The sequence below is a fragment of the Dipodomys ordii genome, unplaced genomic scaffold (genome assembly GCF_000151885.1).
Source record: "Dipodomys ordii isolate 6190 unplaced genomic scaffold, Dord_2.0 Scaffold85, whole genome shotgun sequence".
NCBI classification, from domain to species: Eukaryota; Metazoa; Chordata; class Mammalia; order Rodentia; family Heteromyidae; genus Dipodomys; species Dipodomys ordii.
The window spans coordinates 3,591,838-3,606,914 of record NW_012267301.1 but is presented as its reverse complement, the minus strand read 5'-3'; the positions used below and the strand labels follow the sequence as shown (position 1 = coordinate 3,606,914).

Below are 15,077 nucleotides of genomic sequence, written 5' to 3'. Positions count from 1 at the left end.
GCGCTGTGGCTCAAGTGGTAGAGTGCTAGCCTTGAGCTGAAGAGCTGAGGGACAGCGCCCAGGCCCAGAGTTTAGGCCCCACGACCGGACCCCCCCCCAAAAAAAAGAATTTCCTGTCGTCTTCAGTTGGGGGAGATGACTGTTAGAACCTGGAGAAAGGACATTTACCCCACATTGCCATCAGTATACTTGTAAGCTCCCTGGAAGCCAGTGGGAAAAGGAAAACAATTGGAAGAAGGAAACTCATGAAGGAATGAAACCTAGGTACCCAGTAGGTATGGCTGATGGGCAAAACGCTACCTCCAGATAGCGGGAGGGGGCCCACCCAGAGTTGCTAAGTCAGGTTTAGAGCACAGAAGAAAATTACTGTTGCAGCATTTGACAAAAACATCTCAGAGGTCATTTAGCTACTTCCCTCTTTGCAAAGGTGGAGAGAAAAGCCCAGCACAAGGAACTAATTTGCTGAATGAACATCTGGTGAGTTTGCAGAACAGCTGAAATCTGTAGCGTCCCTTAAAATTAACTGAGTTCAATGAGGAACCAGTGGGTCCCCAAACTGACTGGGAATCTGTTTTCTTCATGTCAGGGCAATGGTAATGGCAGTGAAGAAATAATCTATTTCTTTTTTTATTTTGTTTTTGTGTCAGTATTAGGGCTCAAACTCAGGGCTTTAAGCATCCACGTGGGTTTTTCCAATCAAGGCTGGTGCTCTCCACTGGAGTCATAATTCCATTTCCAGACTTTTGCTGGTTAATTGGAGATGAGTCTCATGAACTTTTCTGCCCTGGCTGGCTTAGAATCGTGATCTTCAGATCTCAGCCTCCTGAGAATCTAGAATCACAGGCAGGAGCTCCAGGTGCCTGTCAAGATATGGAGTCTTTAGAGCATGTGTGGCATGTATCTGTTGGTCATTACAGAAGTCGCCAGACTGGCACATCAGAAAGATGGCTCTCAGTCCATGTAGAAGCAAACCAGAACTTCAGGTTACCTTAGATGATAAAGATGTTACTGGTTATCATGACTTAAAAATCCAGAGTACTGTTGCACACAGCTGAAGATGGCTGTCATAGCTCCCCAGGTGAGAAGTCTTCCTGAAACCACAGAACCAAATTCCAGGCCTTAAGCCAATGGGACCACCCTGAACCAATTCCTGTGGCTAGGGAAATGCCTTCTGCTGATTGGCTTGGCACTCAAATACCAGACCAATCACTGACACATAGGAAAAGCTCAAACTGATTGGTTAACATATCCTGGTGGACTTAGAGGAAGGGGTGGAAAGGGAATTGGAGAGCACCACAGTGTCAGCCTCCTACAAAGTGGGCCATGCCCTGCCCCCAAGTCCAGTGAAGTCAGTATTAGCATCGTTTTGTTTTGTTTTGTTGGGCAGTACTGAGGCTTGAACTTAAGGCATTGTACTCTCACTTGGCTTTTTTGTTCAAAGCTGGCACTCCACCAATTGAACCACACACCTTTACTTCCAGCTTTTTGCTTGTTAATTGGAGATAAGAGTCTCAGATTTGTCCGCTCAGGCTGGTTTTGAGCCATTGTCGTCAATCTCAACTTCCTAAGGAATTAGCATTACAGGAGTGAGCCACTGGCTTCTAGCTGATCTTGGTTTGCAATGAAGATGGCATGGGTTGTCATGGTAGCATTACAACTTATATTGAGCCAGAAGACAAAGCAGAAAACTTACCCCTGATAACCATCCCCTCCCTGATTCCCTAAGGAAGGTATGCCATAGACCCAGGGTGGGTATTCTAGGGCCTCAGTTCTGAGCTGGAGCTTTGGCTCTTTGTCCTAAGCATTCATGGAGCAGGCCCAGGGAGCTCCAAGTCACAAGCAGCCAACATGCTCACATGGCCTGCTTTCCCAGCCCCAGCCTGGAAATGGCTCACCAGTTCCTTTCTTGTGGGCAGGAAAGAAAGGAAAGACTCCAGGAAAGAGGTTGAGAGCCAACTTAAAGCCTTTATCCCAGGGACCACCTTGGCTTTCTATGGCTAGGACAGAAGCTCCCAGGGACCCACAGACCCCTGAGAGAATGGAGAACATTTGCAGTGCTATTATCTGCCAAGCATACAAGAAAGGGGTCAAACTCACCAGCCATAGCTCTTGGTACGGGATAGTGGAGCTGGAGGCATGACAAGTAGAAGAGGGCCTGCCTAGCAAGTATAGGCCCTGACTTCAAACCCCAGTACCACCCAACATAAGACAAACTTCACAGGATCTCTGTGAAAAATGGCAGCCCTTTGTGGAGGGTAAGATTAGAGGTGAAGGGTCTGGGAAGGTGGCTGAGTGGTAGAGCACTTGCCTCACATGCATGAGGCCCTGGGTTCGATCCCTCAGCACCACATAAATATAAAAAGCCAGACGTGGCGCTGTTACTCAAGTGGTAGAGCGCTAGCCTTGAGCTGAAGAGCTGAGGGACAGTGCCCAGGCCTGGAGTTCAAGCCCCACAACTGACCAAAAAAAAAAAAAAAAGATTGGAGGTGAAGAGGGAAGGAAGGAATGTAGTACTCCCACCCACCCATGAAGGTGTAGTGGACTAGGAGCAAACCTTTGGGTCCTTCAAAGGCCTGTTCATTCACAAGTGTTGTGCCCTTCTGCTCCGGACCCTTGCTTAGTGCTGCAAATACAATGCTGGAGAAAGCAGAGGAGGTCGCTGGCCAATGCAGTAGGAGTTTCTCACCAGCAAATGGAAAACAGGAAACGGTTTCAGCTCAGGCTGAAGGATGATCTTTGGGGCTGTGGAGACCCAGTTCTCCAAATTCTGAGCTTCCTGCTGCCCTGAAACCAGGGGACTGAAAAGAGCCTGTGATCAGCCCACGCTCACGAGGCCAAGCTTCTGTTTCAGAATTATTAGTCTGGGCACTAATGACTCACACTTGTAATCCTACCTACTCAGGAGGCTGAGGATTCTGGTTCAGAGGCAGCCAAGGCAGGAATGTGTATGAGATTTTTACCTCCAACTGATCACTCGAAAGCCTGATGTAGAACTATGGCTCAAGTGGTATAGTGCTAGCCTTGAGCAAAAAAACCTAAGACAGCACCAAACCCTGAATACCAGCACACAAAAAAATTATAAAAATGCTAGATATAGGAGCTTATATCTGTAATCCCTGCTACTCAGGAAGTGAAGACTGGAAGGAACCCAGTTTGAGGCCAGACTAGGCAAAAAGTTAGCCAGATCCCATCTTGTCAGTAGCTGTGGTGATATGCACCTCTCATCCCAACTACAGGAGAAGCATAAATAACCCTAAAATAACTAAATCCAAAATGGCTAGGGGTGTAGCTCAAGCTACACAGCACTTTCCTGGCAAGCATAAGGCTGAATTCAACCTTCAGTACCACAAAAAAAAAAGTGATAAAACTAGAAAAGATCCTGGCCATCCCTACATGCCTTCTGCTCCTTTCACAGGTGAGTTGTAAGTCCAGAAAAAAAGAAAAGTCGTCATCATCAGGCAAGATAGACTATGGAAAATGAGTTATGGCAAATGACTGCCAGATGTGCAAAAAGTTAACCTTAAGGCAAATACAGGAGATAACTATTCATCTACTTTCCTTAAGATTAAGGGATTAGGAAGTGGTGCTGTGGCTCAAGTGGTAAAGCACTCGCCTTGAGCTGAAGAGCGCAGGGCCAGCACCCAAACCCAGACCAGCAGCAACAACAACAAAAAAGATTAAGGAACTAAAGTCATTTAAGGGAATATGGGGTAGGATAAATTGAGGAATATGAGGCCTGGTGAAGGCAACTCAGAAACATGGTATTTAGAAACACAGAAACATCTTTGCTTCAAAGAGAGACACCAAGATGCATTTATTCCGGAGGGATGCCTGTCTCACCCCAAAAATTACCATTCACCTGGCAGGATGTATGCCTTCCTGAGAGAAATGCTCTCCCAAAACTAAGCAACCTCCTACCCAAAATGTAAACAACAGGATGCCATCCTTAACTCAAGGATAAGCATCTGTTTTATGGCAGGATGCATTCTTACCTGGAAGAAATGTCCCCAAACATCCAGAAACTCAGACAGTGTAACATCAGGAGTAATTAGAGCAAAGATAAAATACCTATCTTTGCAGAACTTTAATGTCAGAACCCCTGCCTTTACCATATAAATACCCCTAACAGCCAAGGAGCTGTGTGTGTGTGTGTGTGTGTGTGTGTGTGTGTGTGTGTGTGTGTGTGTGTGTGTGTGTGTGTGTGTGTGTGTGTGTGTGTCTCCCTTTGAGAGTACCCACACTCTGTTAGTATGCCCCTGCCTTTCTGCTTGTCTGTCTGCTTGCCTGCTTGCTTACTCAATAAAGCTCCACCAAAGGCCGGGCCTGTAATCCTAGCTACTCAGGAGGCTAAGATCTGAGGATCATGTTTCAAAGCCAGCCTGGGCAAGGAAAGTCTGTAAGAGTCTTTTTTTTTTTTTCTTGGTCGGTCATGGGGCTTGAACTCTGGGCCTGGGCGCTGTCCCTCAGCTCTTCAGCTCAAGGCTAGTGCTCTACCACTTGAGCCACAGTGCCATTTCCAGCTTTTTCTGCTTATGTGGTGCTGAGGAATTGAACCTAGGGCCTCATGCATACAAGGCAAGCACTCTACCACTGAGCCAACTTCCCAGCCCCTAGACTCTTATCTTCACTTAACCACAGGAAACCAGAAGTGGTGCATGGCTCAAGTGGTAGAGTGCTCACCTTGATCTGAAGAGCTGAGGGACAGCACCTAGGCCCAGTGTTCAAGCCCCAGGACCAAGTTTTCTTACCATTGTGATTTGTGCATAAATTCTTATGTATGTGTGTGTGAGAGAGAAAGAGAGAGAAAGAGAAAGAGAGAGTGAGTTGTGGGGCCTGAACTCTGGGCCTGGGTGCTTTTCAGCTCAAGGTGAGTGCTCTGCCGTTTGAGCCACAGCACTATTTCCAGTTTTCTAGTGGTTTATTGGAGATAAGAATCTCACAGACTTTCCTGCCTGGGCTGGCTTTGAACTGTGATCCTCAGATCTCAGCCTCCTAACTAGGATTACAGGCGTGAGCCACCAGCACCCAGTTCTAACGGACATTTCTGAAGCTTTCCTGGGTTTCTGATGCTCTGGGAAGAAGAAAGCCCCTCACATCATGAGGAGGAGTCCCCTGTCCATGCACCTCCATCCAGGGCTAGCACAGCCTTCCTGCAGCTCAATTCTCCCCACATCCCCACCACCACCACCAAATGGGGGACCTGGGAAACTTGAGCCTTTACAGGGGCCTGAATCAGGCCTGAGACCTGGAGAGCATGGGGCTGGGGTGTTGCTAGGCATTAGAGCATCTGCTTAGTATTTATAAACCTTAAAGATCTGAGCCACCCTGATAGAGAGGCAGATGCTACAGGGACCTGTCCAGCTGGCATAAAAGTATTTCCTATGTGTCTGGAACCAGGCCGAAGTTTCCAGAATGATTTTAACCAGGATCCATTCTAGAACAATACCAAAAAAGGTAAGTTACTTACCACCCCCGACAAGCACATACCTAACCACTGGTTTTTTAGGAATTAGACACTTGAACTATTCAGTGTTGAAGCTGCTGTAAGCTGACTAAAGCCCAAGCAGCCAAGTAAGTACTCCTTCAACAGGCTGTGAGCCTTGTGGCAGTTAACTGCAAACTCAGAAAATAGCCTGAGCCCCTCAGCTGTCTGGGGGGCAGGAGGGTATTTTTAGACCCTAGGACAGCTGATTGGGAATTTGCTGTGGAGTTAGAGGGCCCAGGGAGGAAGATTGAATTACTGGGGGTCAAAGGGGGAATGGAATTAGAATTGAGGGGCAAGAGCCTTCCATAAGCAGGATAAGTCTGTCCCAGAAAAGTGTTCTGACACTATCCAGTGGCTTCCCCAAAGGTGGTCCCAGGCCAACTGCAGCTGGTCACCCAAGAGAGACTCTGCTAGAAAAGAAAAAACCACTCCATAAAAATGAAAACTTGCTAGATGCTGGTGGCTGATGCCCGTAGTCCTAGCTATTCAGGAGGCTGAGAATGGAGGCTTGAAGACAGCCCAGACAGATAAATTTCAGAGACTCTTGCCTCCAGTTAACCAACAAAATTGCAGAATATGGTGTGGCTCAAGTGGTAGAGCACCAGCCTTGACCAGAGAAGCTAAGGAAGAGCTCAAGACACTGCGTTCAAGTCCTAGCATACACAATAAAGGAAGAGGGAAAGAGAGGAAGGAAGTGAGGGAGGGAGGAAGAGAAAGAAGGGAAGGAGGGAAGGGAGGAAGGAAGAGAGGGAGGAAGAAAAGAGAAGGAGGGAGGAAGAAAGGGAGGGAAGGAAGGAAGGAAGGAGGGAAGGAAGGAAGGAGAAAAAGAAAAGGAATCAACTCCCACTTAAATCTAAACCTCTAGATGAACAGCCCTCCATAAGTCTGAGTGCCCCTGATAGCAGCACAGCAGATCGGGTTGGAGATGTGGCTGGCTGAGTGATCACGGACCCTGCTCCATGCTTGTGAGGAGGCCGGAGCTCGGCTTCAGAGCGGCGCTTTGCAGGGGCCTGGGGCTGCCTGGGCACCGGGCTCGTCCCTGGCCAGCCCCTCGCGGGGCTGTGCGCACAGCTCCAACACGGCAGAAGAACGCCACTGCGCACACGGGGAAGCGGAAAGCAATGCTTTATGGAGGCTGGGGTGGGGGGGCCTCCCCACCCAGCGGGGCCGGCTCAGAAGATGCAGGTGCAGCCCACCGCGATGGTCTCCATGACGGCGCGCTGGCGGCACGGCCCGGCGCGCGGGGCCGGCGGGCAGAGGCGGCGGCGCACGGGCACCTGGCTGAACACCGGCACGCTCACCATGCTGCGGTCTTCCTGCATGGTGAAGGGGTTCACGCAGCCCAGGCACAGGCACCGCGCCTCGGGCAGGTCCGTGGGCACGCGGCTGGGGTCGTGGTTGATGCTGCAGGGGCGGGGGGGGGGAGAGCACAGGGTGAGGGGGTGCAGAACGGGCAGATCGCCCCGGCCCAGCCCTCCCTACACCTCCCCTTCCCCTACGCCCACAGGCTTGCTTGAGCAGGCCTTCAGGGAGGACGCAGAGTTCACGCACCAGCTTCCCTGTCGTCCACCCAGAAGCTCACCCCAGGCCTAGACAGACAGTGCGGCCAGGACTGCCAGAGGCTTCTCCTCCGCGCCTCCTCCACTCTATTTACATTGGGGGGGGGCGGGGAGACTCTGATCTCCAATTCACTGCCAATAAGCTGGAAATGCAGGTGTGGCTCAAGTGCTAGAGCACCAGCCTTGAGTGAAAAAGCCAAGCAAAGCCATGAGGCCCCACGTTCAAGCCCCAGTATTGGCGCTACAAAATCCCTAAGACGTTTGTGGCCTTTGTAAAACAGGGAAGTCAGAATCTGGAGGGGCCTTGACTTTCGCCACTGTCACATTCCTGGGCTGCCCAATACAGTAGCTACTGGCCACATGAGCAGGCTTAAATTTAAATCCTCTAAACTCAGCGTTTCAGCCTCCTTAGATGCCTTGCCATTGCTCAGTAGCCACGTAGGGTAAATGGCTACTCTGTTTGACTTTATACCGCTTACCATTGAAGTCAGCATTGCTATTCTAGGATTGCAGCATGGAATCCAGGAGGCTGCAAAATCTGTGGCCTGGGCAGTTGAATGAGCACCCTTCAGGGGCAGATTTTTCTTTATCAATCAACATTGTAGACCCTGTCCTTTCTGGTTACCAGCCGCTGAGCTAGGAGCTAGAACCAAGATCAGCATTTTGGTCACCTAGGACATTAAGAAATTCCTAGGTCAGGGCTGGGAAGGTGGCTCAGTGGTAGAGTGCTTGCCTTGCATGCCTGAGGCCCTGGGTTCGATTCCTCAGCACCACGTAAGCAAAAAGAAAAAAACAGAAGTAGTGCTGTGGCTCAAGTGATAGAGCGCTAGCCTTGAGCTGAAGAGCTGAGGGACAGCGCCCAGGCCCAGAGTTCGGGCCCCACGACCAGACCCAAAAAAAAAGAAAAAAGAAAAAAAGAAATTCCTAGGTCATTCTGTGGCTGTGAGCTTGGTACCTGTGGCTCACACCAGTAATTCTGGCTACTCAGGAGGCTGAGATCTAATGAAGTTCGCAATGTGAATTCTAAGAGATTCTATCACCAAAATAACCAGAAAAGGGCTGGGCTGGTAGAGTGACTCAAGTGGTAGAGCACCAGCCATGAGCAAGCAAGCTGAGCAAGAGTCCTGGTTTTAACCCAATGGGACATGGAACCCTTAGATGAATCTGATGCAGCTGTTAGGAGTTCCCCATCTAGCGTGAACAACTAAATGAACACAGCCAGCAATAAATACAGCAGGGAAGGGCTGCAGCTAGGGGGTTGGACACAATGCATTGTGGGAAGGCCTCACAGACACCCTGCACAGATATCTTCTTATAGCAAGACTACAAAATAGGTATCACTACCACTGCGGTTTACAGGTGGGGAAACAGGATCATCCACTGACCCAAAGCCTCCTAGCTACTCAGAGGCAGAGCCAATATTCCAACCCATGCATTCAGGTGACAGAAGCCAACATCTTGACTGTTGCAATGACAGGGATGGTGGGAGAGCAGCCATTGCTTCCTAGTCCACCTACCTGTAGCCCCAGGGTGACAGGCTCCTCTTGTTGGACAGCCACAGCTGCAGGTTGACCTCACACTTTCTCTTGGCCGGCTCGGAGCTGTTCCTCAGCTGGGCCACCATCTCACCAAGATTCCTCTCATACTCCTCCATGCGGGTGAAGGGCTTCACCTGAGACACCAGGTCCAGCGGCACTTGGGGAGGCCCAGGGTCCTGGGAGCCAGGGCGTCCCTGCCCCTTCCTCTTGCCCCCTTTGGGGCTTCTGGGCTGGCCCAGCCCCAAGAAGATGGAGATGGCAAAAAGGATAACCTGAAGAGAAAGGTGGGATGGCCAAGTCTCTTTGAGCCCAGGGTCAGGGTTCAGGAAAGAGAAAGGAGAGGCAAGCCCTCCATGTGGGCTGCCTCCCCTACCCGACCAGGCCCCGACCTGGTCTCTGGTATAGAGACACTTGGTGGGCACCAGGTTCCATGATGGGCACAGAGACACCGTCTTGACCCAGCTTGAAACCCCTCCCACCCATTCTTCCACGGGCACTACCTCGCTTTCCTTGGGCTCTACAGTTTCCTAACTGAACTTTCAAACCAGCTCTAGCTCTTCCGTTCCCACCAAAGCCAAGGGCAGCCATTTGAAATGTAAATTGGATGACATCACCTTCTAGCTTCACATCTTTCTCAAGGTACCCCTGGTCTCCCAGGGCCCTTCCTCCTTTCCCTCCTTGGACCCCACCTTTCTGTCCCCTTTCAATTACTTGCTCTCACCATACTCCCTTCTGCCACGGGATCTTTGCACAGGTCTGTATCATCAGAGTTCTGCCTTTCCCCTTGTAATGTCACTGGAGCTCTTTCCATAGGTCGCTTGCCTGACTTCAGTCTCTGTGATTCTTCGTTGTTGGGGAAAGGGGCTTTAATTCAGGGTCTGGGTGCTATTCTGAGCTTTTCTGCTCAAGGCCAGTGCTTTACCACTTTGAGCCACAGAACCACTTCTGTTTTTCTGGTAGTTAATTGGAGATAGGCATCTCATCGACTTTCCTGCCTGGGCTGGCTTCAAACCATGATCCTCAGATCTCAGCCTCCTGAGTAGCTAGGGTGACAGGTGAGCCACCAGCACCCAGTTGTGATTCTTTTGTTTGTCTGTTCCCCCATTGACAGCACTGTGTGTCTGGACCCACTATATTATCTCCTGGGCTTGCCTCTGCCAGCCACTTAACACTCAAAGAGACTGTGGATCGAGGCCCTGAACCTCAGTCCTGCTCCATAGTCCCAGAGGAAAAACAGTGTTAGCAACAAGTGTTGAGGGGAGAGGCTGAAGACTGTGGCTTCTCCTTAGCCTGGACCAAGTTCTGCTTGCCATGTCCCACTCTCATCCAACCATCCCTCCCACCCAGTGGATCCCCTCAGCCCCGATGAAGAACCAGGAGAGAGATGAAGGGACCTGGGAGAGGTAGAGCTGACAGAGCACCCCCTAGGTCCTGAATCTCACCAGGCTCCATACCTTCCTCATAGCCCTCACCTCAGAGCTTAGAGCAAGGGGGGAGGTGATGTCTCCAGGTGACCCAACAAGTCGTGACCCTAGCAAACAAGTTCTGGCATAGTCCCTCTGTGCAGAGCCATTTCCTGGCACAAAATCCACCACAGACATTCAAGTTGCTAAATTCTTCCCTTTTGGTCTTAGTTTCTGGTGCCAAAAAAACATCTAACAATAGGCTCTCTCATCCAAGCTGCCCACATAACATTCCTGAACTCAGAAGCCCCTTCCCTCCCTTTCTGTATGGGAAACTGAGTCCGAAGGACTTGCCCAAGGTCATTCAGCCCAGTGGATCCAAGGAGCCAGGCCTGGGAAGATCCCTGGGCCTCCATCTGCCTTAATTCCCCACATGCCTGGGTCTAAAAGAGCTGAGTGTAGATGGGCTGAACCTAGATCAGGCTGAGCCTGAGCTCCCAGCCATAGCTGAAGCTCTGAGACCAGTCTCCGCTTCTCCCTGGAGGACAGAGGAGAGCTAGCCTCTGCAGATTCCAAGGCAAACAGAGATGGCCATTAATCAGGAGGAAAGAAAAGCTGAAGCCTAGAGAGGGTGGGGGTGGGGTGGGAATGAGCCACGTACCAGGCTGTGCGGCCAGTCCATCCCACCAAGCCGGCGGTCAGGCTGCAGCTGCTGCCCGCCCGGAACCCCAGATGCTGCCGTGGAGAGAATGGCAGTGACAGGATGGAACTCAGCAGTTATAGCTCGACAGGGGGCTGCTGGGGGCGTGGGTGGGTGGGCTCACCATTAGCTGGGAGCCTTGGGCCCCCAGCTGGCTGGGCCTAGCACAGCGGCAGCCGGTGAGGGGTGTGAGGGCAAGCCAGGAGCTGGGCTGAGGTGCCCAGGGGCTGTTGACCAAGGGACAATGCCTTGTGTGTCTGGCGGGGGCCCTGGCCGGTGGCACCTCCGCCTGTGGCCTGCGGCTAGCCATCCGGCCAGCACCCACAGGCCCAGCTAAGACAATCAGCTTCGTTTGATTTGGAGATGGCAAGGGGGTGAGGATGGAGGAGGGATGGGATGTCGGTTGGCAAGGAGGGAAAATGTTCTCAGCGTGTGTTGGCCAAGAACAGGACCCAGACCCCAGATCCCCAGGAAACTGCCTCCAACCCTCTAGCCTGGAGCAGCCCCAGGAGAGCTGACCTACCCCTGTAGCTCCTGGGCAGGGAAACTGAGGGCTGAGTGAAGAGAGGAGGTTGCACAGTGAATTGGAGGTGACAGAGCTGAGGGCTTGAGCCTGGATCTATCCAGAACTCTATGCACTACTGCACACTGTTTATCTTGGGATAGTTTCTGCACAGTGCCAGGCGGCTGTGAGCATGTTTCTGAAGCCTGTACCTCATGCAGGCCAAGTTGCAGATCTGTGAGGGCCTCTGTCCTTCCTGGAGCAGTATGGTCCCCTTAGATGGAAGGTCTCACCCATGGGACCTGCTCCTGTGTGACTGCTTGTGATTTTTTTCCTCCCTTCTTTGTAAGTGGCACTTGTGCCCAGGAATACCATGGTCTGGCCCATTTGTCCCTGAAATGTTTCCGAGCCTCAGTTTTCATGTCTCTAGAATGGGAATAATGACAACATCCATATCTGAGGCTGCTGGGAGGGGAAATTATCTAACTCATGTTAAAAATGTGCCTGGCACATACTCTGAGTCCAGTAAACACTTCGCTGTTGATTATAAAAATGGCGATAAAATAGCTAGTCTCCAGTAGCGAATGCCTGTAATCCTAGCTACTCAGGAGAATGAGATCTGATGATCAAGATTTGAAGCCACCATTTGAAGTCCATGAGACTCTTGTCTCCAATTCACCAGCCAAAAGCTGATGTGGAGGTATGGCTCAAGTGGTAGAATGCCAACTTTGATCGAAAAAGCTAAAGGAGAGTATCTTGCCCCTGAGTTCAAGTCCCAGTACCAGCACACTCAAAAAATTATTCTAAGATTATTTTATAACTTGTGTTGTTAACATGAGCTGCTGTTCTAATTTGCATTACAGCTGTCCTCAAACTACCTCTCTCCTGCGTACTCCTCAGGCTCTCCCAACAGGTGACAAGGCCCTGCCTGGCCTTCCCAGATGGAAGCCATAACCCCATGAGCTCAGGTGACCTCAGGGTCCACAGACCTACATTTCCAAGCAACACTGGGCAGAGCCTGTGGCTGAGGTGTCTCACCTTGAATGAACACCCCGGTTGGAAGCAGAAGTGTGGATGGGATGAGGATGGGGGAGGGGGCTGTACACACACAGCCCTATACTGCCTTGTCTTGCTGAGGGCCAGTCTTGGCCATTTACAGAAACTGACTAGGGGAGGAAGGCTGGGCAAGAGGCACTCCTAGATGTCACAAGATTAATCTGTGTGGGGCCGATTTCCACAGCATAACTGAGGAGCTGGCAGGGCCTGGAGTTCGGAGAGATACCACCATATTTGGTCAAATACAACACAGGGCTCTGTTCTGTCCTTGGAAACTCCAGAGGGAGGAAGATGCTGAAAATACCTCCTTGGGCAACAACCCCCCCTCCCCTGCCACCAGCCACCTCCAGCCCCTCTGTCCCAGCCTCTCTACCACTGTCCTTCAAACCAATGACAGGGGGTGAATGGGAGCAACCTGGCTGCATTCTGTGCTGGCTCTTTGCTACCCTGTGTTGCTGCTGCTGCTGTAAGGCCCCACAAACATGCAGCCAGGGGCCCTGCCCACCTCCACAGAAAGATAGGCAAGTTGAAAGATGGGTACTAGGGCATCTAGGCTTTCCCTGCTTCTAAGGACTACCCCTCCAAAAAAAAAAACTACCCAAAACAAGCAAAACATTAGTCTCCTTACCTGCTAACGTGCACAGCTTCCCATACACACACTGGAAGTTCAAGGCCTCCAGCCCTGGCAATTCTGGTACAGGAAACTGGGGATCTGTATTTTAACCCAAAGCAGGGACTACTGGCATCCTCATTCCTCATCTAACTTGATCCCCCACCCTTTATATTTCCAAAGACTGAAGCTAATGAGGGAGAGACTTTTCCCCAGTCTACACAGCCAGTTTGGGAGATGAGAGCAGAATAAAATTTCTGCGTCTTGACCCTGCTCCTTCAATAAAATATACACTAAGTAGCAGTGGTACTCATTGGACTCTATGTTTGAAAATGAACTATACACTTTGTGTATGGGGATGGGAGGGAAAAATTGGGAGAGAGCAAGGGAAGGGGTGGCATTGTCCAAAAAGAAATGTACTCTTTACCTGACTTTTGTAACTGTAACCCCTCTGTACATCACCTTTATAATAAGACACACACACACACACACCAACAGCTCTGGCCAGGCTGGTCTGGAGAGGTGTCATTCTGGGGGTTACAAACCCCTCAAATGGAGATTCCCAGGCAGGTGCATAGTGAATAGTATTGGATTACCTGTTCCTGTTCCATCTCAGGCCAGGACTGAACCCCTTCCTCCATCCTGGAAGAGACCACTGAAGGGTTGTGTTCCTATATCAGTGCTCTGAGTGTGAATCCAGGGAAGCCATCAGCCCCAGCCCCAGTGGTCAGTGCTAGGCCTGGGAAAGAGGTATAACAACCAGACTTCCTGGGGCTCCTACCCACAATTGAAGCTGGGGTCTTCAAGTCTTTACATGTAGCAGGTAGTGGGCAGAGTAAAGGAGGGCAGGGAAGATGGACAAATGGGCAGTGCCTGGACAGCAAGCAGGGAAGGGACTCAGTCTTCAACCTCACCAGACACATTCACCACCAGGTGGCACCAGCAGAAAGCCAGACAGTCACAAAGAGTAGTGAACCCTGGGAAACCTGGGCTTCAGCCCTGCCTGGAAGGGGCTTGGGACTGAACGTGGGTGGTAGTGTGAGTGGGTGGAATGGGTTTTCTGAGCAAGCCTGCTGCTGCTGGGGACCAGCATCCAGGACACCAGTGTCAGAACAGAAATGGCACAGCAGCTGGGTGGGGCTGAGAGCTTCTGTGTACTGAGCCAAGGGATTGAGTGATGCCTCTACTCTGAGCACCTATTACGCAGTAGGCCTTCTGTATTTAGCACCTGGGTACCATACTTCTCACAGAGTAGAAACTAGCGATAATAATACTAATAGCCCAGTGCTAATTCTTTCAGATACATAGCCTGTGATGGTATCCTAGTTTTTCCCTAAAAGAATGATGGGGAAACTGAGGTTCACAGAGTGTACCCAAAGTCACAGAAGAATTTACAAGGTGTTTATTTGATGTGTGCAATGCAAAGTGTATGCCCAAAAGAGGAGAGAGGACTATTCAGCTGATCGCTGTTATACATCAAGCTCTGTGAAGCCTTGGCTTCACCCAGTGTCTTTGAACAACCTGAACCTCTCAAGGTCAGGCACACACAATGCCCAAGGCCGAACTAGAGTCTCAGGGGGATCGCAGGCCATGAGCAGCCCAACAACACAGATGGCTCTCAGTAGACATTTGATTCCTTTATCAGGAGGCCTTTAAATCAGTGTGGAACTACTACTTAGACTGGAGAATGGGAACCAGAGCAGCAATGGGATCCAGAGAAACAAGCACGACCTCAGGGTCAAGTTCAGGGTCCACCGCTTGACAGAGTTCAGTTTCAAGTCTATCTGTCACCTTCATAACCATTAGGAAAAGCACTTGACTCCTCCAAACCTTCTTTTCTTCTTTAAGATGGAGGTCATAACAACTTGGATCATAGTCGGTTGTTATGAGGATCAAATGAAAAAATGCATGTTAAGATTGTGGGTCAATGGCTTAGACTACTCAGGAGGCGGAGATCTGAGGATCATGGCTCAGAGCCAGCCCAGGCAGTCAACTCCTAGAGACTCTTACCTCCAATTAACCAGCAAAAATCCAGGAGTAAATCCATGGCTCAAGTGGTAAAGCACGAGCCTTGAGCAAAAAAGCTAATTAAGAGTGTAGGGCCCCTGAGTTCAAGCCCCAGTACTGGCATACACACGTGAAAACAAGCAAGAGAGAAAGAAAGAAAGAAAGAAAGAAAGAAAGAAAGAAAGAAAGAAAGAAAGAAAGAAAGAAAGAAAGAAAG

General features: G+C 50.5%; 1 protein-coding gene across 1 annotated transcript; it reads right to left on the bottom strand.

Moving 5' to 3' along the window:
- Positions 1–6,657: 6,657 nt before the first annotated feature.
- Positions 6,658–10,710, bottom strand: Il17b (interleukin 17B). The gene is made up of 3 exons (XM_013025538.1): positions 10,647–10,710; positions 8,562–8,854; positions 6,658–6,889 (listed from the first exon to the last, which is right to left on the bottom strand). The coding sequence occupies exons 1-3, from the start codon at positions 10,665–10,667 to the stop codon at positions 6,658–6,660; spliced, it is 546 nt and encodes a 181-aa protein (XP_012880992.1). The 5' UTR covers positions 10,668–10,710.
- Between the last annotated feature and the right edge of the window lie 4,367 nt (positions 10,711–15,077).

Excerpts from the sequence above, each read along its gene's own strand:
- Il17b (XM_013025538.1), bottom strand. The coding sequence starts at position 10,667 with ATGGACTGGCCGCACAGCCTG. Across the intron at positions 8,855-10,646 it reads TGGACTGGCCGCACAGCCTG|GTTATCCTTTTTGCCATCTC; the intron begins GTACGTGGCTCA and ends CTTTCTCTTCAG. Across the intron at positions 6,890-8,561 it reads CTGTCACCCTGGGGCTACAG|CATCAACCACGACCCCAGCC; the intron begins GTAGGTGGACTA and ends CCGCCCCTGCAG.